At 38.8% G+C, this 17323-nt stretch overlaps 2 protein-coding genes and 1 pseudogene across 3 annotated transcripts in view; all 3 read left to right on the forward strand.

Moving 5' to 3' along the window:
* LOC102503562 (COP9 signalosome complex subunit 9) overlaps positions 1-14316 on the forward strand; it is a 30434-nt gene extending 16118 nt beyond the window's left edge. The window contains exons 5-6 of the mRNA XM_032473568.1: positions 13645-13653; positions 14004-14316. Coding sequence (XP_032329459.1) covers positions 13645-13653; positions 14004-14166 — 172 coding nt within the window. The 3' untranslated portion in view covers positions 14167-14316. The remainder of the gene's footprint in view (positions 1-13644; positions 13654-14003) is intronic.
* LOC102503814 (polyadenylate-binding protein 1-like) lies at positions 991-5821 on the forward strand. Of its 2 annotated transcripts, XM_032473668.1 has the most exons (3): positions 991-994; positions 1419-1421; positions 4688-5821. In XM_032473668.1, exon 3 carries the CDS (start codon positions 4692-4694, stop codon positions 5670-5672), a length of 981 nt encoding a protein of 326 aa, XP_032329559.1. In that variant the 5' UTR covers positions 991-994; positions 1419-1421; positions 4688-4691; the 3' UTR covers positions 5673-5821. The 2 variants fall into 2 exon arrangements, with proteins under 2 accessions (XP_032329559.1, XP_032329558.1); XM_032473667.1 differs by lacking the exons at positions 991-994; positions 1419-1421 and having other exon boundaries at positions 4497-5821.
* Positions 14317-16413: 2097 nt separating the features above from the next.
* LOC116661474 lies at positions 16414-16814 on the forward strand (annotated as a pseudogene).
* Positions 16815-17323: the final 509 nt, after the last annotated feature.

A 17323-nucleotide genomic window follows, 5' to 3' on the forward strand; every position in this document is an offset into this window, starting at 1 on the left:
AATTTCTGGTGTACAGCACAATGCTTCAGTCATACATGAATATACGTATATTCATTTTCATATTCTTTTTCACCATAAGCTACTATAAGATATTGAAAATATTTCCCTGTGCTATACAGTATAAACTTGTGTATTTTATATATACCAGTCAGTATCTGCAAATCTCTTATAGTTTATATTAACTAACTTAGAACTCCTAAATATGAAATCTAGCAACTTGCCCAGTGTCTACTATTCTCAATAACAGCAATTTTTTTCAATATAATTCTTTACAGAAACAAACAAACAAAAAAACCCAGTTGCAATCCCTTTCTTTCTTTCTTCCTTTCTTTCCTTCCTTACTTCCTTTCTTGCCCTTTCTTTCTTTCTCTTTCTTCCCTCTCCCTTCCTTCCTTTTTTCCTTCCTTCTTTCTCTTCCTTTTAAAAAACATTTGATGCCCACTATATGCCCCTTCTGTACCAGGAGCTACACAAATACTAGTGAACATAATACAGTCATAGCTCTAGTCATAGAGACAGATATAAATCAGAGATGTAAACTGGCAGCTTTCAGATCTGTCATGTCCTACAAGTGAATTTTGTTTGGCCCTCACTATGTCTTTTTTAAATTGAATTACTTCCCTACATTTTAAGACCAGGACATTTCCAGTAAAAAAAGTCATTCTGGGTTATATGAAAAATGGAAAATCCAGTACATTGAGCACGTTGCTCCCTCAAAAGAACAACTAACAGATCCAAGTGAGAACTGCCCTGGTTCTTCCCAGTCCTCACGCAACCTCCCTCACTCAGCACTGAGTTTGCAACTACTATGTTAAACTGTCACAGAAATAATAAACGTACAGTTACCAATAGCAGTGAATGTTATAAAGGGAAAAATAGACGCTTTATGGGAGAATGTAAGAGGGGAACTAGTTTAGACTGAGAATCAAGGATGATGTCTTTAAGAATATCACATTCTTAACTTTGCTCAATATTGACACTCTCCTCTTACGATGTATTTATCCCAATAATAAGTACCATTTATTGAGACTCTACTGATGCCAAGTACTTTATTTAATTCTCACAGAAACAATTCTGCATAATCCCCGTTTTGCTAATGAAACACCTATGAAATACGTGAGGTTCAAGAAGGTCAAACAATTAACCCAAATATATAGAACCAGAAGTGGAAAACCTGAAGTCAGAACCAAATCCTGATTAATTCCAAATTATGTGTTCATTCTAGTAAAAAGAGCTGTTGCAAATAAGTTCCAGTTCCAATTCCAAGAGTCAGCTCTTCTCTATTCTTCCTAAAACACATGACCAGGAATATTCAATATGGAGAGCCCTTGATTTTTCTTTACAGTGAGATTGAATTTGTTCTCAGGTTATACTTCCATTTAAGTTTGTAGTGGAGCAAAGTCACCATTTGAGACCAGCTGGTTCTGCAGCCGAAGCCCGAATCTCTGGCCAAATCTTGGGACCTGACGGTGCTTTGGATGATCCTAACTTGAGCCAAGTTTATCAGGCCAGGTGGCTGCATATTGTCAGTCCTTGCCTACCATATTGATGAGGATTTCCTGCCCCCACCAAGCAGCTGGGACTTCCATATCCACACCCACAGAACTTAAATTTTGTTTTATCCTTATCACTTAGTGGCCTAGCTTGTGTGATCATCTCACCAAGCTCTTGTTTTGCTCTTTCAGGCTTTCCTCTCAAACCTCCGGGTCACTTTGATGCTGCTGCATGCATTTGTTCTTCTTATTATGAGAAATGTTTTATTGCTAAAATTCCTTATCATGGCACCTGTTCTAAATTCTCCTCCAACTCATCCAGGATCCCAATTAAACAGTATCAGCAAGTAATTTCCCAAGGCATCTCTGTGTTGCTACCACCTCTGGCCTTCAATTCAAACAAAATAGTAAAGTAATGACATATGAAATTTTGAAAGTAAAACCAATAAAAAGGAAGATATATATAGATATAGATACAGATGTAGTCCAAGGATACAAGGCAAAAATCTAGGTATTCTAGCTTTTGATAAAAGTAGAATCTGAGCATTGATGGCATGATGCTTACGTTACCTTCATAACACTGTAGTCCTCACCACCAAGACATTTCTGTCTTTTTAGGTGTTGTTTTCCTTATTAATAAATTTGCTTTTCCAGTCAACTTGGCGGACTGAGCCAATGTAAGAAATCCTTCCACTTCAACCTCTTAGGAATTCGGTATCTTAAAAAAATTTTTTTTTTAATGTTAAGGCCTAAATGAGCTTGAAATCAGGAAGTGAAACTCTTAGGAATGCAGCAAAATTTAGGATGGTAATTGGGAGCTGAAGTCAAAACGCTCACAGGGGAATCAGAGTTGAACACAGGCCTTAACAGTTGGAGTTTGTGACATTAACACCTACGTAAGGACAGGAGTGTAGGACTCCAGGTCAAGCCAGGGCTCACACAGGGCTGGCCCTTGTGAAATGGAGCCTAGAAAAACTTGGCCCACCCATCCGAGGAAGCAGCAAGGAAACTTGCTCCCATGAATGCAAAAACAGTCAACTGGAGAGAAATCCGAAACCCAGGACTTTGCCATGTGCAGAACTGAGGCTGGAATTCACACCCTGTGCATGATACAGGGACCTCAAGGCTGAAAAATTAACATATAAACTGGTTTGACACTACGGAACCCACAGGTCCCCAGTCAAGGGGAAAAGTGAAACCATTCTGCAGAAACCCTCCAACAACCTGACAGGCAAGAGACTTTCACAGAGAACAGAGCAACCCCTACCGATACCTTACCTTACAGTAAAAACCAGAAACCACACCAGGAAATCATCCACTGAGAGAAAGTCAGCAGATAGGACAAAGGCGATCATTTATACTCAAGAACTGGTTTCAGTAAAACTGCTTTAAAAAGAATTTAAAAGTGCATTTAAAATGTTTGGAGAGATAGTGAAGGGGAAGAAAAATCTCTTCCTCTGTCTATAATAGGTTCTCCGGCTGGGGCTGCATAAGTTGGACGGACAAAAGACAGATTCACAAGAGCAAACCATACACATTTATTTAATATATAAGTTTTACATGACACGGGAGCCTTCAAAAGGAAATGAAGATCCAAAGAAGTGGATAAACCTTGAAACTTTTTATACTAAGTTTGATGAAAAGTGGAAACCTCTAGAAAAATTGATAGCACAAAAGGATGGGAGTTAATGGTACAAAACTGTGGAAATGGCAAATTCCTCTTAGAGTCGCTGGGTCTTCAGAGACAAGGACGCTCCTTTCCTCTAGGTACAAGAAGTCTCTCCCCTGAGGGTCTCACGGGGTGTTTCAGGGGAGATGGACAAGGTCAGAGAAGTCTTCCTGCATCTTCTGTTTCTCAGATTTCTTCAGCTTAAAATATTCCATATGCCAAGATGACCATGTTTGAGGGATAGCATGCCCTGAACCTTCTCACAGGGAATCAGTACAAAATGAGGAAATGGGACTATTTGACCTTTTTGGTTTCCTCTTTAAGCACCAATATTGTAGTCCCTCAACCTCACCTTCCATCTGCAGATTCCACATCAGCGGATTCAATCAACCCCAGATCAATATAGAACAAAATCAAAGGAAGGTTGAATCTGGGTTGTGGAATCCAGGGATTTAGAGGGCCAACAGTACTAGGCCATTGTGTATAGGGAACTTTCAAATTCACAGATTTGGGTATCTGAGAGGGCCCTGGAACCTATCCCCTCGGGGGTATGGAGAGCCAACTCTGTTAGATTCTGTGTACAGTGGCACCAGTCTTAATCAACAGTCTCAGGCAATTAATAAATATAACTTTATCTTCTGCACCTTAGTTTTTATTCTGAGTCCTCAATTCCATTAATTTGACAAGCAACATTGACTTTTCAGAATTTCCCATTCCCTTCCCTGTCATGTCAAGATGGCAGGAAACTTTCTGCCAAAGCAGAGAAGCAAGTCATTCCTCAGATCACTTGATATAGACTTTATAACATGCCATTTGCTCAATAAATACTTGTTGATCCACTGATTTAGGAAAAACACATAATTACTTATAAAAAAAGATGTTCAGCCCTTCTCCCCGGCGGTTAGTGCTGAGAGTGCGGAGTGTATGCTCTGGGCTCGGAACACACATTTATTATTTTAAAAAATCCAAAAAAAAATCTTAAAAAATCTTTTAAAAAACAAAAAAAAATTACAAAAAAAATTACAAAAAAATTTACAAAAAATCCGCATCTCCCCCGCTGGAGACTTTTATTTTTTTCCTTCCTCTTTTATAAAATAACCCGGTGAAGCTGCCAAGACCGACCCACCCGCAGCAGCTCCCAGAAGGAACCAAGAGACCGAGGCCTTCCCGCTGCCCAGACCCGACATCGCAACCCCCGCTCCCCAGCCGGCAGCCGACACCAGCGGCAGCGCATCGCCCCCGTTCTGCGGCCGTTGGGTAGTTTTCGATTCCGGGTGATTTTTGTCCCTCTGCGCTTGCCCCCGCTCCCCTGCCTCCGGCCCCGGCCCCAGCACTCGCTCTCCTCCTCTCACGGAAAGGTCGCGGCCTGCGGCCCTGCGGGCAGCCGTGCAGACATGAACCCCAGCGCCCACAGCTACCCCATGGCCTCGCTCTACGTGGGGGACCTACACCCCGACGTGACCGAGGCGATGCTCTACGAGAAGTTCAGCCCAGCCGGGCCCATCCTCTCCATCCGGGTCTGCAGGGACATGATCACCCGCCGCTCCTTGGGCTACGCCTATGTGAACTTCCAGCAGCCGGTGGACGCGGAGCGTGCTTTGGACACCATGAATTTTCATGTTATAAAGGGCAAGCCAGTACGCATCATGTGGTCTCAGCGTGATCCATCACTTCGCAAAAGTGGAGTGGGCAACATATTCATTAAAAATTTGGACAAATCTATTGATAACAAAGCACTGTATGATACATTTTCTGCTTTAGGTAACATCCTTTCATGTAAGGTGGCTTGTGATGAAAATGGTTCCAAGGGTTATGGATTTGTGCATTTTGAGACACAAGAAGCAGCTGAAAGAGCTATTGAAAAAATGAATGGGATGCTTCTGAATGATCGCAAAGTGTTTGTTGGACGATTTAAGTCTCGTAAAGAACGAGAAGCAGAACTTGGAGCTAGGGCAAAAGAGTTCACCAATGTTTACATCAAGAATTTTGGAGAAGACATGGATGATGAGCACCTTAAGGATCTCTTTGGCAAGTTTGGACCTGCCTTGAGTGTGAAAGTAATGACTGATGAGAGTGGAAAATCCAAAGGTTTTGGATTTGTAAGTTTTGAAAGGCATGAAGATGCACAGAAAGCTGTGGATGAGATGAATGGAAAGGAGCTCAATGGGAAACAAATTTACGTTGGTCAAGCCCAGAAAAAAGTGGAACGGCAGATGGAACTTAAGCGCAAATTTGAACAGATGAAGCAAGATAGGATCACCAGATACCAGGGTGTTAACCTTTATGTGAAAAATCTTGATGATGGTATTGATGATGAACGTCTCCGGAAAGAGTTTTCTCTGTTTGGTACAATCACTAGTGCAAAGGTTATTATGGAGGGCGGTCGCAGCAAAGGTTTTGGTTTTGTATGTTTCTCCTCCCCAGAAGAAGCCACTAAAGCAGTTACAGAAATGAATGGTAGAATTGTGGCCACCAACCCATTGTATGTAGCTTTAGCTAATGTAAAATAAGTTTAAAAAGGAAAGGGAACTTTGAACCTTAGGTACCGAGCAAATGCCAGATCTAGCAAACATAATGCTAGTCCTAGATTACATATTGGTTTAAAAACAACAACAACAAAAAAAAAACTACAAAAAAAATAGTAAAATATAAAAACAAATTAATGTTTTATAGATCCTGGAAAAAAGAATTTTCAGCAAAGTACAAAAATTTAAAGCATTCCTTTCTTTAATTTTGTAATTCTTTACTGTGGAATAGCTCCTAATGTCACTTCTGTTTTAAATAACAGAATTGATAACTGAGCAAGGAAGCATAATTTGGATTATAAAATTCTTGCTTAAATAAAAATTCCTTAAACAGTGAAAAAAAAAGAAAGATGTTCATATGTAGCCCACCACATTTTTTTTAAATGATTATAGAGTAACAAAGACATTACAGTAACGTTTTGAAACACAAAAGAAAGAAAATCAGAATCAAGACGGGGGAATAAAGAGGAAAAGTGTTTTTAAAAATTAGAAGGGGAGGGAGGGTAATAGCTCAGTGGTAGAGCACATGCTTTGCATGCACCAGGTCCTGGGTTCAATCCCCACTACCTCCATTTAAAAAAGAAAAAAAATTTTTTTGAAGCAAGTGAACTCATTAAAAAAAATTGAGAACAGCCTTTTGTTCTGAGCACCCAAATAGCCAAGGCAAGGAGGAAAATTGGGAATCTGTAGTTCACATTAACAGAAAAGAAAAAAATGCACTATTTCTTGATGGAAAGAATGCTTTACTTCGCTTATCAATTAAGCTGAGTCTCTTGGGGACAAAAATATTTAAGTGATGAGAGACCAGCAGCTTAATGGTGAACAGAATGAGATTAAAGAGTTACTGAAGTTAAAACAGTGTGATAAAATTCTTCAAGATTCATGAAAAGTAGAAAGAAAATATAATGTGTTGTTTGGGGTTTTTTTAAAGCAATTTTGAGAAGCATAGGAAAAAATTAGTATGTGGTAGTTTAGTCATTTTATTCCAACTTACAGCTATTACAGAAATTGTAGGCTTTAAGAATAAATATATATTTAAGGATGAATAACACTGCCATTTAGTAAATTATTACTGCTATTAATCCAAGTCAACTGAAATTGTTCCTTCAAAGTCTGAGCTAACCTAAGTCATATCAGAAGTGGTATAAAAGCATTAACAAAGTCAAAAGGTAAATTTTGTCAGCAGGTAAAAGCGAATCAAACAAGCAACTTTCAAGGCTCAGAAAGGAGTTTCTGACCTGGCATAAACCTAGCTGAAGAAGCAAATTGTGTAGGGAACTAATGGCTGAACCAGAACGAGTGCCATCAAGCCCTGCCAGGCTAACTCCTAAGGAAGATGTAGGTGCCTTTTGAAAAAAGAGAGAAATCAGGAATTGTTAAAAACTGCTCCCCCATGATACCTTGTAAGAAAAAGGAAATGCCTATTTACTGAATAAAATACATCCAAGAACACCTGTCATTTCAATGACAAGAAAAACAATGATAACAATAACTAAATTCACGTATGTGCATGAATTTCAGAGAAACACAGTTAATCAGCCTTGATCTTGTTCTAACGTTATCCTATGCAGCAGATTAAAACACTAAGCTCTTCCAGACCCACATTAGCGGCTCATGGCCACAGGATGACTCAAGTTCATTGTTACTGTGATGAATAAATAACACCCTTATGACCCGAAAGAGTTACCCTTATTCCCCTCCCCCCAATTTATTGGGAGCTCTCTGAGATACTATTTGGTCCTGGAAAGAAAAAGATCCATTTGTTCCCAAAATTTCTTTTTTACTCATAAAGCCCACCAAAGACCCCTTCTTTCTCTGTCCAACCCCCACTCTGCCTTCCCTAAAAATCATACTTTGTAAACCAAATTTTCAAACTGTAAGACTGGTTTTTCTCATGAGGCAAAGGAAAAAAAAAAACCTCTGTGATTAATGCTTTAGCTAAAAGCATAGAATGTAAAATGGGAAGATTATTTATGGTTCTTCTCTTTAGGAGCTAATAGAGTCAGACGTTAGCCTAAAAGGTTAGAAATCCTACGGTGGGATTTTTTTTTTCCCCAACAGATAAAATGGCTTCTGGAAACAGCATAAATACAGTCTGCAGTAAGCCATAAACACTAATAATTTTGCTATAAGTGCTCAGTCAAAGGGAGATGAACATGTTAAATGTTATTAAAAAGTGGACAGCATATTATCTTGAAAGCCACAGTGAAATACTAACCTAAGTGACAAGTATTGCTTTCAGTGCCATGTTTTAAAGATGGACGATGGTTGGAGGGATTTACCAGGCCACTCTTCCATGCAGTCAGATCACATTCAGTAGCTCAAAATGTAATATGGATTGAATTTGCAATTTCCAGCTATATTTTCCCCAAGGCTGTTAAATTTCTTTTTTTCTAAACTGCTCATTCTTCTTCAGTTAACTCTGTTCAAAGGACGTGCTTTGCTAATTATCCAAAGTAAGGAAGTGAGCGTGAAACTTGATTTCACTACCTTCAACATTGCTAAAATTTAATTTGGCGAAGAGTTTTATTTGTTTTTATAGAGTATTTCCAGTGGAAAGCTTTTTGCAGTTTTGTTTCCTCTATAAAAGTCAGGAACACCAAAAGTTTCCTCTTCTTTGGTCATGTTCTTTTATTTTAAAAAATTGGATTTAATGAATTACTGGAAACAAATAAGGAAATAGCAATTTAGAAAGTGAAGGCCTGAGGTGAAATGCTAAGACAAACATATTGCCTCTTTACAATAAAAGTGATTTCCACAAAACAGATGTGATGGTTGTCAGTAAGCCAGCAATTGCTTACTGGTCTAATTTGAGGGTATTTAAAACATGCATATGCACAGATACAGCACTGTTACCAAATGATTCCATGGGTGATTTTGGTCAAAGTAGCCGATGAATCGCAGCACCCTGGAGGGACAGACAGCTCCAGAGGAGTCCTACCTCCATGTGGGTGGAAACGGTCTAGACATGGGCAGAGGAGTTCTCCAGACCAAGCTGCTTAAGTGTGTTCAGAGTGTTGTGCAAACATATGTACCGACATGAAAGCGGTTCAGGAATCCGCAGTGTTCAATTTCTTAACAGAAAAAAAATATCTGAAGCAAATAAAGCATAGATTGATAGATTATGGGCCTAGACCAGTTGGCTTCTAACAGGAAGCAGACATCACACTCATGCTGGATAATTAAATGTTGACATGTGAAGGGACTATTTATAAATGTGTTGTACTTGGTGCTGCTGTTATAAAATACCACAGGCAGGGTGGCTTAAACAGCAGGATTTTATTGTCATACAGTTTTGGAGGCTGGAAGTCCAAAATCAAGGTGTCAGCAAGGTTGATTTCTTCTGAGGACTGTGAGGGGAGGATCTGTTCCAGGCCTCTCTCCTTGGCTTGTCTATGGCCCTCTTGTCCCTGTGCCTTCCCATCTTCCCTCTGTGTCTCTGTCTCTGGGTGCACATTTCTCCTTTCTAGAAGGACACCGGTCATCTTGGATCAGGGCCCAGCCTTGATGACCTCACTTTAATTTGATTCTCGCTATAAAGATCCTACCTCCAAATAAGATCACTTTCTGAGGTACTGGGGGTTAGGACTTCAACGTACGAATTTGGAAGGGACACCACTGAACCCATAACAGCTGTAGACAGCATTTGAGGAAACTGATAAGGGCAGCAGATCACAGCAGAGAGCTGTTTCAACCATAGGCATGAAAGGATATGAGAACCCAGAGAGAGAGGAACTAGGTGGAGACAACCATCCTATATGAACCAGGGCTTTCAGTAAAAGGATTCAGCCAACAGACAGCAACAAGCCAGGCTGGAGCTGGAGGGTAGAAGGAATAAATGCCGTGACCTCACTGACCTCCCACCCTTCAATCTGATCCCCTCCTGCAGGTTCCTCCCATGGACTAAACCAGTTGGGAGCCAGAGTGAGGCAGTGGACCAGTGCAGACTAGCCATCCTCCTAGGGCCCTCTGCAGGGTGCAGAGAGGTAAAGAATGAACCTGCAGGGGTAAGCAGAAGATATTCAGTAGATTGTCTATTCAAATTCATAAAACCAGCTAGTGGATATGAAAGAGTTCCTTATGTTTTTTCTCTATATTTGAAATAATTCACAGTAAAATTTTTAAAGGAAACTTACAGTATATTGTTATCAGGGGAAAAAATACATATAGTGTAATCATACCCATATTCTGAAGGATATACTCAAAAATACATTATCGACTGTTTGGGGGTTAAGGAGAGTTTTTATTTTTATTTTCTTTTATTACTTTGGTATTACAATGTTTTTTAGAGGGATGGAGATTACCAGGAAAATAACACTGCTGGCAACTCTAAGGGATGTAGAACGAAGGAGCAGCATCTCTTTGAGTAAATGGGGGAAGACTTCTGGAAAGAGGCTTAGGGTATAGGAGGCTTTGCTTATGATGGAAGAGATTCCAGAGATCAGAGTACAACAGCTGGAAGATGAATGGGGGAAAGAGAATGTATAATAACATGGAACTCAAGCCAGAAGAGAGGATGATACAAAGAGCTTGGATTTTGGGTGGTATCCAAACATTCAGGGGGTTATATATGAGGCAATGAAGAATTAAATACCTTCCATGTACTAAATGGAACACTGATGAAAGTTATTTTTAAACCCCAGGTGTCAGAAGCCTGACCACACTAGCAATCAATAGTCTTTGCTTAAGGCTTTATCTGGAATGTGTGTGAAAATCTTTTATGGAGCCTTCCAAAAAAAAAACCCTTTCCCATGGAGTGCCAGAACACTCAGGCCGCCTTTGATGGGGAATGAACATAGCTGAGATCAGTTCTTGGAGGCACCACTGTAAGGTTTTCTATATGAATTCTGCAGTGTCCTAGTAGGATCTCTGTTTTTATATTGCTGAACAGATGTAAAGTTTTAACTTCAATATAAAGGTTACAGCATAAATTCCATATGCCTTTGTAAGTTCTGTGACATGGTAAATAAAGTAAAAAACCAGCATCTACACATATGCTATAAAAGTCTCATATCAATTTTCATCAGCAGACTAAGAGTAACGTACCAAGCATGTGCAAACATGTAATATTAGAGCTTTCCAACTCAAAAAAATACTCAGCTTTTTCTCAAACTAACAATGATTGTATTCCTCAGAGGGCCATGAATATGTAAAGTTTGAAGTTTTTATGTCCAACTGTTCTTAAAGTTATTTGAGGGCAGAAAAAGGTCACCAGGATTTTTTAAAATCATTTTATACAAAAACAGCTGGACTGGTTTACTCTAACATCCCCCAGCTATGAAATGGGAAGAAACCTGCCTTGCTTAAACCTGAACAGCATGACAATAGTTCAGAAAGAGAGCAGGAACATTTTTCCATTGGAATGCCTTCTCAGATTTGATCATTGATGGTTATCTTTTAAAGTTGTTTTCACTCTGAAGAATGTGACTTCTCATGATAAGTAAAAGTGATTTAAGAAAATAATTTTTTTCTGAAATTTAGGGTATACCAGGTAAGAGAGAAAACAGAAACTCAAAACATCATGTTTTAATTATTGCATTTACTTTTCCGACCAGCCTATATGTATCTACAGAAACTAGGAGTAAAATGTAAAGAAAGAAGCTGAAAGACTATTTTCAAAACCCAATCAAAGTTCAAACTGTTCTCACACATTTTAAGATTAATCTTTCATTCCTCATCAAAACATTTATCTTGGCTTTGGGTAGCAATCTCCTTTTAAAGTGCTCAAGTCTATATAAACGTTTAGCTGTGTGTTGTCGTTGCATTCTCATAAACAAAATGGTCTGAAACATCGTATACTTGTTCATTCCAAGTAATGGACTTCTCAGACAATATACAGATTTTCACTGGCTGTAGAGAAATCTGTATATTGATATAGATAGGTATTCAATGTATTATTTAATGATGGTGGAGGGAGAGAATTGGAATGATGTCCTTGAAATTATTTGCCAGTAGGGGGAGGGTATATAGCTCAAGTGGTAGAGTGCATGGTTAGCATGCATGAGGTCCAAGGTTCAATCCCCAGTACCTCCTATAAAAATAAATAAACCTAATTATGCAACCCCCTGCCAAAATACTTAAATGTTACAATAATAAATAAATAAAAATTTTTTTAAAAAAGAAATTATTTGCCAGTAAAATTTAAGGGGGAACACTTAAAAATGGCTAAAATGATCAATTTTATGTTATGTATATTTTACCACAGTAAAAATGTTCAACAAAAACACTGTGGTATACAACTTAAATATATATATATATAGAGAGAGAGAGAGACATACACACATGTCTATGTGTATGTGTGTGTTTTATTTGTCAACCATACTTTAATAAAGCTGGGGGGTGAAATTCAAAGGGGAAATACCAGGAAAATATGAGACAGACGTTCACATACATTAAAGGAGTTCTGGTACTGCCTTGAATAACTAATGCGGCTGCATCCAGCTCTTTGATTATGGTGTGGCAGATCTGTATATCTCACACTCAGCAAAACAGCAAACCTGAAATGGCCAGTGACTATAAGAAAAGAAAGCAGGCCACCCATCAGATTTCATAGTAATGAAGTGTGTAATTCATAGTAATATAGTCACTGAAAGAGGAAAAGGAATACTTGCTAATTTTTAATTTCAAGAGTTGAGACATATCTATTACCCTAGGATAACAAATTTTAAGAAAGGAAGGGACCATTTTTACAAATAAAGAATACTGATCCCAGGTGAGAATAAAGGATTTTCCCTGAATCACATATGTAACTCTAAGCCGGGGGGTCTCAGTCACTGAGTCAGTAAATGTGTATTTAGTGCCTAATATGTGCCAGGCGTTGTGCATTGTTGGGACTATGAGGATGACTAGCGCCTGTGGCCCCAGGTCTCATGGGAGTGCATGTCAAGCAGGGTAACAGACCTAGTTGGATGACCATTGAGCTGTGTGATGAGTGCAGTAATACAAGTGTGCACTCACATCCCTGGCCATGCAGAGAGTGATGAGCTCTGTCTCCAGGAATCTTTATGAGAAGAGAAGAAGAGAATTCATAGAGGTTACCATTCAACCAGATTTCCATTCACTGGGTGAACCAGGAAGGAAAAGGAGGCATCAAACAGCAAAAGTTCAGTGTCGCTGTTGCACTCAGGATGAGGGCATCTGGGATGGGTGGGAGGAAATGATAGAAAAAAAATGCAGCTCGGAGGGAAGGCAGGATTCCAGATGTCTAATGACTTTGTCCTAAATCATGTAGGTTTTATTCTGGAAGCCAGAAAAGCAAGACATTGAAGCCAGGGATAGGAGTTGTATTTTAGAAAGATAACTCTCACTCACAGTGGGCTGGAGGATGGATTATAAAGGAATAAACTGGAGCCCAGGAGGCCCATCACAAAGCTCTGGCAGTGGTCAAGTCACTAATTTTATTTTCCTTTCCAGCTAGGTCCTTGAGGTTATGATTTTTTTACCCTTCTATGTAAAGCTGAGATATCAAACTGAGGCAACTTATTGTGGCTGTTCAATCTTGATCAGTCATTGGCTTCTCTTAAGGCTTATACACCAGTCCATCCTCATACAGGATAGAATATTTCTTTTTTTCCCTCAAATACATCAAAATTCACTCCTGTCTTCATCTTGGACTTTCCTAGCATGTATAGAAAGGTAGATATAGGGGAACAAAGAGTACATGGGTTTGCATCTGAATGTATAGATCTCCAAGGCATCTGTGAAGCGTGAAGCCATAGAAAGAATCAAATCACCCAGGGAAATACACAACCAAGAAGGGAAGAAGCTTAAAGAGTGGACCGAGTACATGAAACTAGCAAAAGAAATTAATGAAGAGCATTCCAAGATATCCGACGCCCACCTGGTATGATTCATAAGAGTAGCCATAGGTGTGAAAGTTTCCAAAGATATACCTAACAGACAGGTTACCTATATGTAACCCAAAATTCAGCTGCCTGGCTACCCCTAAATCCTTCAGTCATGCAGAGTCAGTCTGTACTTCAAGATTAAAATTAGCTTGTAGACGTGTACATTGGCTGGTACAGCCTGTCTAGAGGGTAACTTGACAGTAGTGACTGAAATTTTAACCACACCTATATTTGTCCTAGCAATTCAACTCTTAGGGATTTATCCTATAAACATATTAGCACAAAAATAGGTTTTTTTAATTTTAAAATATTGTAAGTTAACTATATCTCAATAAAAAATAAACTGATAATTTTTAATTAAAAAACAGCACATTTGCAAAATTATACAAGTACAAGGATATTTATTATAGCTTTATTTATAAGTAAAATATTAGAAAATATAAGTTTCCTTTAAAAAAGAATTAAATAGGCTGAAGCCAGCAGTGGACGAGATGTTCCCAGAGGGCACCGGGCCCTATGTGGACCTGGACGAGGCAGGAGGCAGCACCAGGTTCCTGATGGACTTGACAGCCAATGAAAAGGCAGTTCATGCAGACTTTTGTAATGAGTTTGATGATGATGACATCGAGTGACATGTGTCCAGCTGTGCATCTGGTCAAGCTCTTGTCACCTGGTGGTGTTGTGGATCTCCTCAAAGGACAGTTTCAGATGGTTCCAGAGAACTTGTGGAAATCACCTGAAATTAGGAGATGGCTGATCAAGAAAGAGAAGGGTGATTTTAACATCTGGATGGGGCCTGTTGCTCTCTGAATGTGACCGGCCTCTGTCCTTAACTTCAATTTAAAAAAGTGATGTCATCAAAAAAAAGGATTAAATAAATGATGGTACTTCTTTTTTAAAAGACATATTGTTTATTTATTTTGAATCTTATATTGCTAGATAATACCAGAAGATTTCAGCCTACCAGATAAAACACAGCAAATCCTAACCAGCACAGATTTTAGTGACAAGCAGGCCCATTCCATGGACATAGATGACTTCATCAGGTAATTACATTTTTCTTTTCCTAGGTGTTTACATTTCTTTACTGTGACACCTTCAGATTAGAGATTTAAAGGCTTCTATGTGGTATAAGGTGCTACTGGGGAGTTACTGCACAGCACTTCCGTGGCGTGGAATAGTATTTGGTATAGAAGATGGAGGCTAGTTAGCTGCAGCAGAATGAACATTTTCTTTAAGAACAGCAGTAAAGAACAGTGTGAGCCTAGAGATAACCTCTATGGCACAGTGGGTCACAGTGTGTGTGCTCCTCCCCTCCAGCCCCCTCTCTCAGCTCCCATGCATAGTTAGCCTTACTAGTTTGTCCCTTCAAAGTAGCCTGTATGGCCATACTACCCTAAGCAATCTGCAGATTTAATACAATTCCTATCAAAATATCCAGGACATTTTTCACAGAACTAGAACAAATAATCATAAAATTTATATAGAATCACAAAAGACCCAGAATTTCCAAAGCAATACTGAAGAAAAAGAGTGAAGCTGGAGGAATAACAGACTTCAGACTTCAGACTTCAGACTTCAGACACTACTACAGAGCTACAGTAATCAAAATAGCATGATATTGGCACAAAAACAGACATATGGATCAATGGAACAGAATAGAGAGCCCAGAAATAAACCCACACACCTATCGTTAATTAATCTTCAAAAAGGAGGCAAGAATATACAATGGAGAAAAGACAGCCTCTTTGCCAAGTGGTATTGGGAAAGCTGGACAGCCTCATGTAAATCAATGTAGTTAGAATACTCCCTCACACCATACACAAAAATAAACTCAAAATGACTTAAAGGCCTAAACATAAGACAAGATACTATAAACCTCCTAGAAGAAAACACAGGCAAAAAATTCTCTGGCGTAAATCTTAGCAACGTTCTCCTAGAGCAGTCTACCCAGGCAATAGAAATAAAAGCAAAAATGAATAAATGGGACCTAATTAAACTTACAAGCTTTTGCACAGCAAAGGAAACTATAAAGAAAATGAAAAGACAACCTACAGAATGGGAGAAAATATTTGCAAATGATGCAACTGACAAGGGCTTAATTTCCAGAATATACAAACAGCTCATACAACTCAATAACAAACAAACAAACAAACAAATAACCTAATCAAAAAAATGGGCAGAAGACTGATACAAGCATTTCTTCAATGAAGACATACAATGGCCAATAGGCACATGAAAAAATGCTCAGTAGCACTAATTATCAGAGAGATGCGAATCAAAACTACAGTGAGATGTCATCTCACACCAGTCAGAATGGCCATCATTAAAAAGTCCATAAACAATAAATGCTGGAGAGGATGTGAAGAAAAGGGAACCCTCCTACCCTGTTGATGAGAATGTAGTTTGGTGTAGTCGTTATGAAAAACAGTATGGAGATTTTTTTTAAAAAAACTAAAAGTAGACTATATGATCCAGCAGTCTCACTTCTGGTGATATATCAAGAGGAAACTCTAAATTTGAAAAGATACATGCACCCCAATGTTCACAGCAGCACTATTTACAATAGCCAACACATGAGAGTAACCTAAATGTCCACTGACAGGTGATTGGATAAAGACGTTGTGATATGTACAATGGAATACTGCTCAGCCATGAAAAAAGAACAAAATAATGCCATCTGCAGCAACATGGATGGACCTGGAGATTGTCATACTAAGTGAAGTAAGCCAGGAAGAGAAATAAAAATACCATGCAATATCACTTATATATGGAATTTAAAAAAAAATGGCACAAATGAACTTCTTTACAAAACAGAAAAAGACTCACAGACATAGAAAACAAACTTATGTTTCGTCTTTTACCAAGGACCTGCCAACATGGGCCATGTTCACACCAAAACCATAGGGAAGGTGGCCCAGGCCATCACTGAGACGTGCTAAACATTCCTGTGCAACAAATTCCACATCAGCACACGTGTGTGCAAGGAGATCGCCGTTATTCCCAGCAAGAAGTTCCACAACAAGATAGCAGGCTGTGTCACACATCTGTGAAGCTGATTCAGAGAGACCCAGCGAGAGGTACCCCATCAAGCTGCAGGGAGAGAGAGAGAGGGATAATCATGTTCCTGAGGTCTCAGCCCTGGATCGGGAGATCAATTGAAGTAGATCCTGACACTAAGGAAATGCTGAAGCTTTTGGACTTTGGCAGTCTGTCCAACCTGCAGATCACTTAGCCTACAGTTACAGTGAATTTCAAACCACCAAGTGGAGTTGTTTGAATCTTTCTGCTGTGGTTTAATATTTTCAGTAAATCTCAACAATCAAAGGGGAAGAAGAAGAGGAAGAAGGAGGAAGAAAACAAACTTTTGGTTACCAGAGTGGAAAAAAGAGGGAGGGATAATTTAGGAGTTTGGAATTAGCAGATACAAACTACTATATATAAAATAGATAAACAACAAGGTCCTGCTGTATAGCACAGGGAACTATATCCAATACCTTATAATAGCCTATAATGAAAAAGAATGTGAAAATGAATATAAATATAACTGAATCACTATGCTGTAAGTCAGAAATTAACACAACATTGTAAACCGACTATACCTCAATTTAAAAAAAAAAACCTGTAAGGTAGAAGGATCATAATTCATATAGCTGGATCTTATTCTTTTCTTCTTTATTGAGAAAAGCTATTATTAAATAGATCTTAAGTATGAAATATCAGTTACAATCATATCTGGTTATCATTTCTAACTGGTTTACTAATATAGTAACTTGTGGACTGAGGCAA

Source organism: Camelus ferus, chromosome 35 (genome assembly GCF_009834535.1).
Source record: "Camelus ferus isolate YT-003-E chromosome 35, BCGSAC_Cfer_1.0, whole genome shotgun sequence".
Lineage (NCBI taxonomy): Eukaryota > Metazoa > Chordata > Mammalia > Artiodactyla > Camelidae > Camelus > Camelus ferus.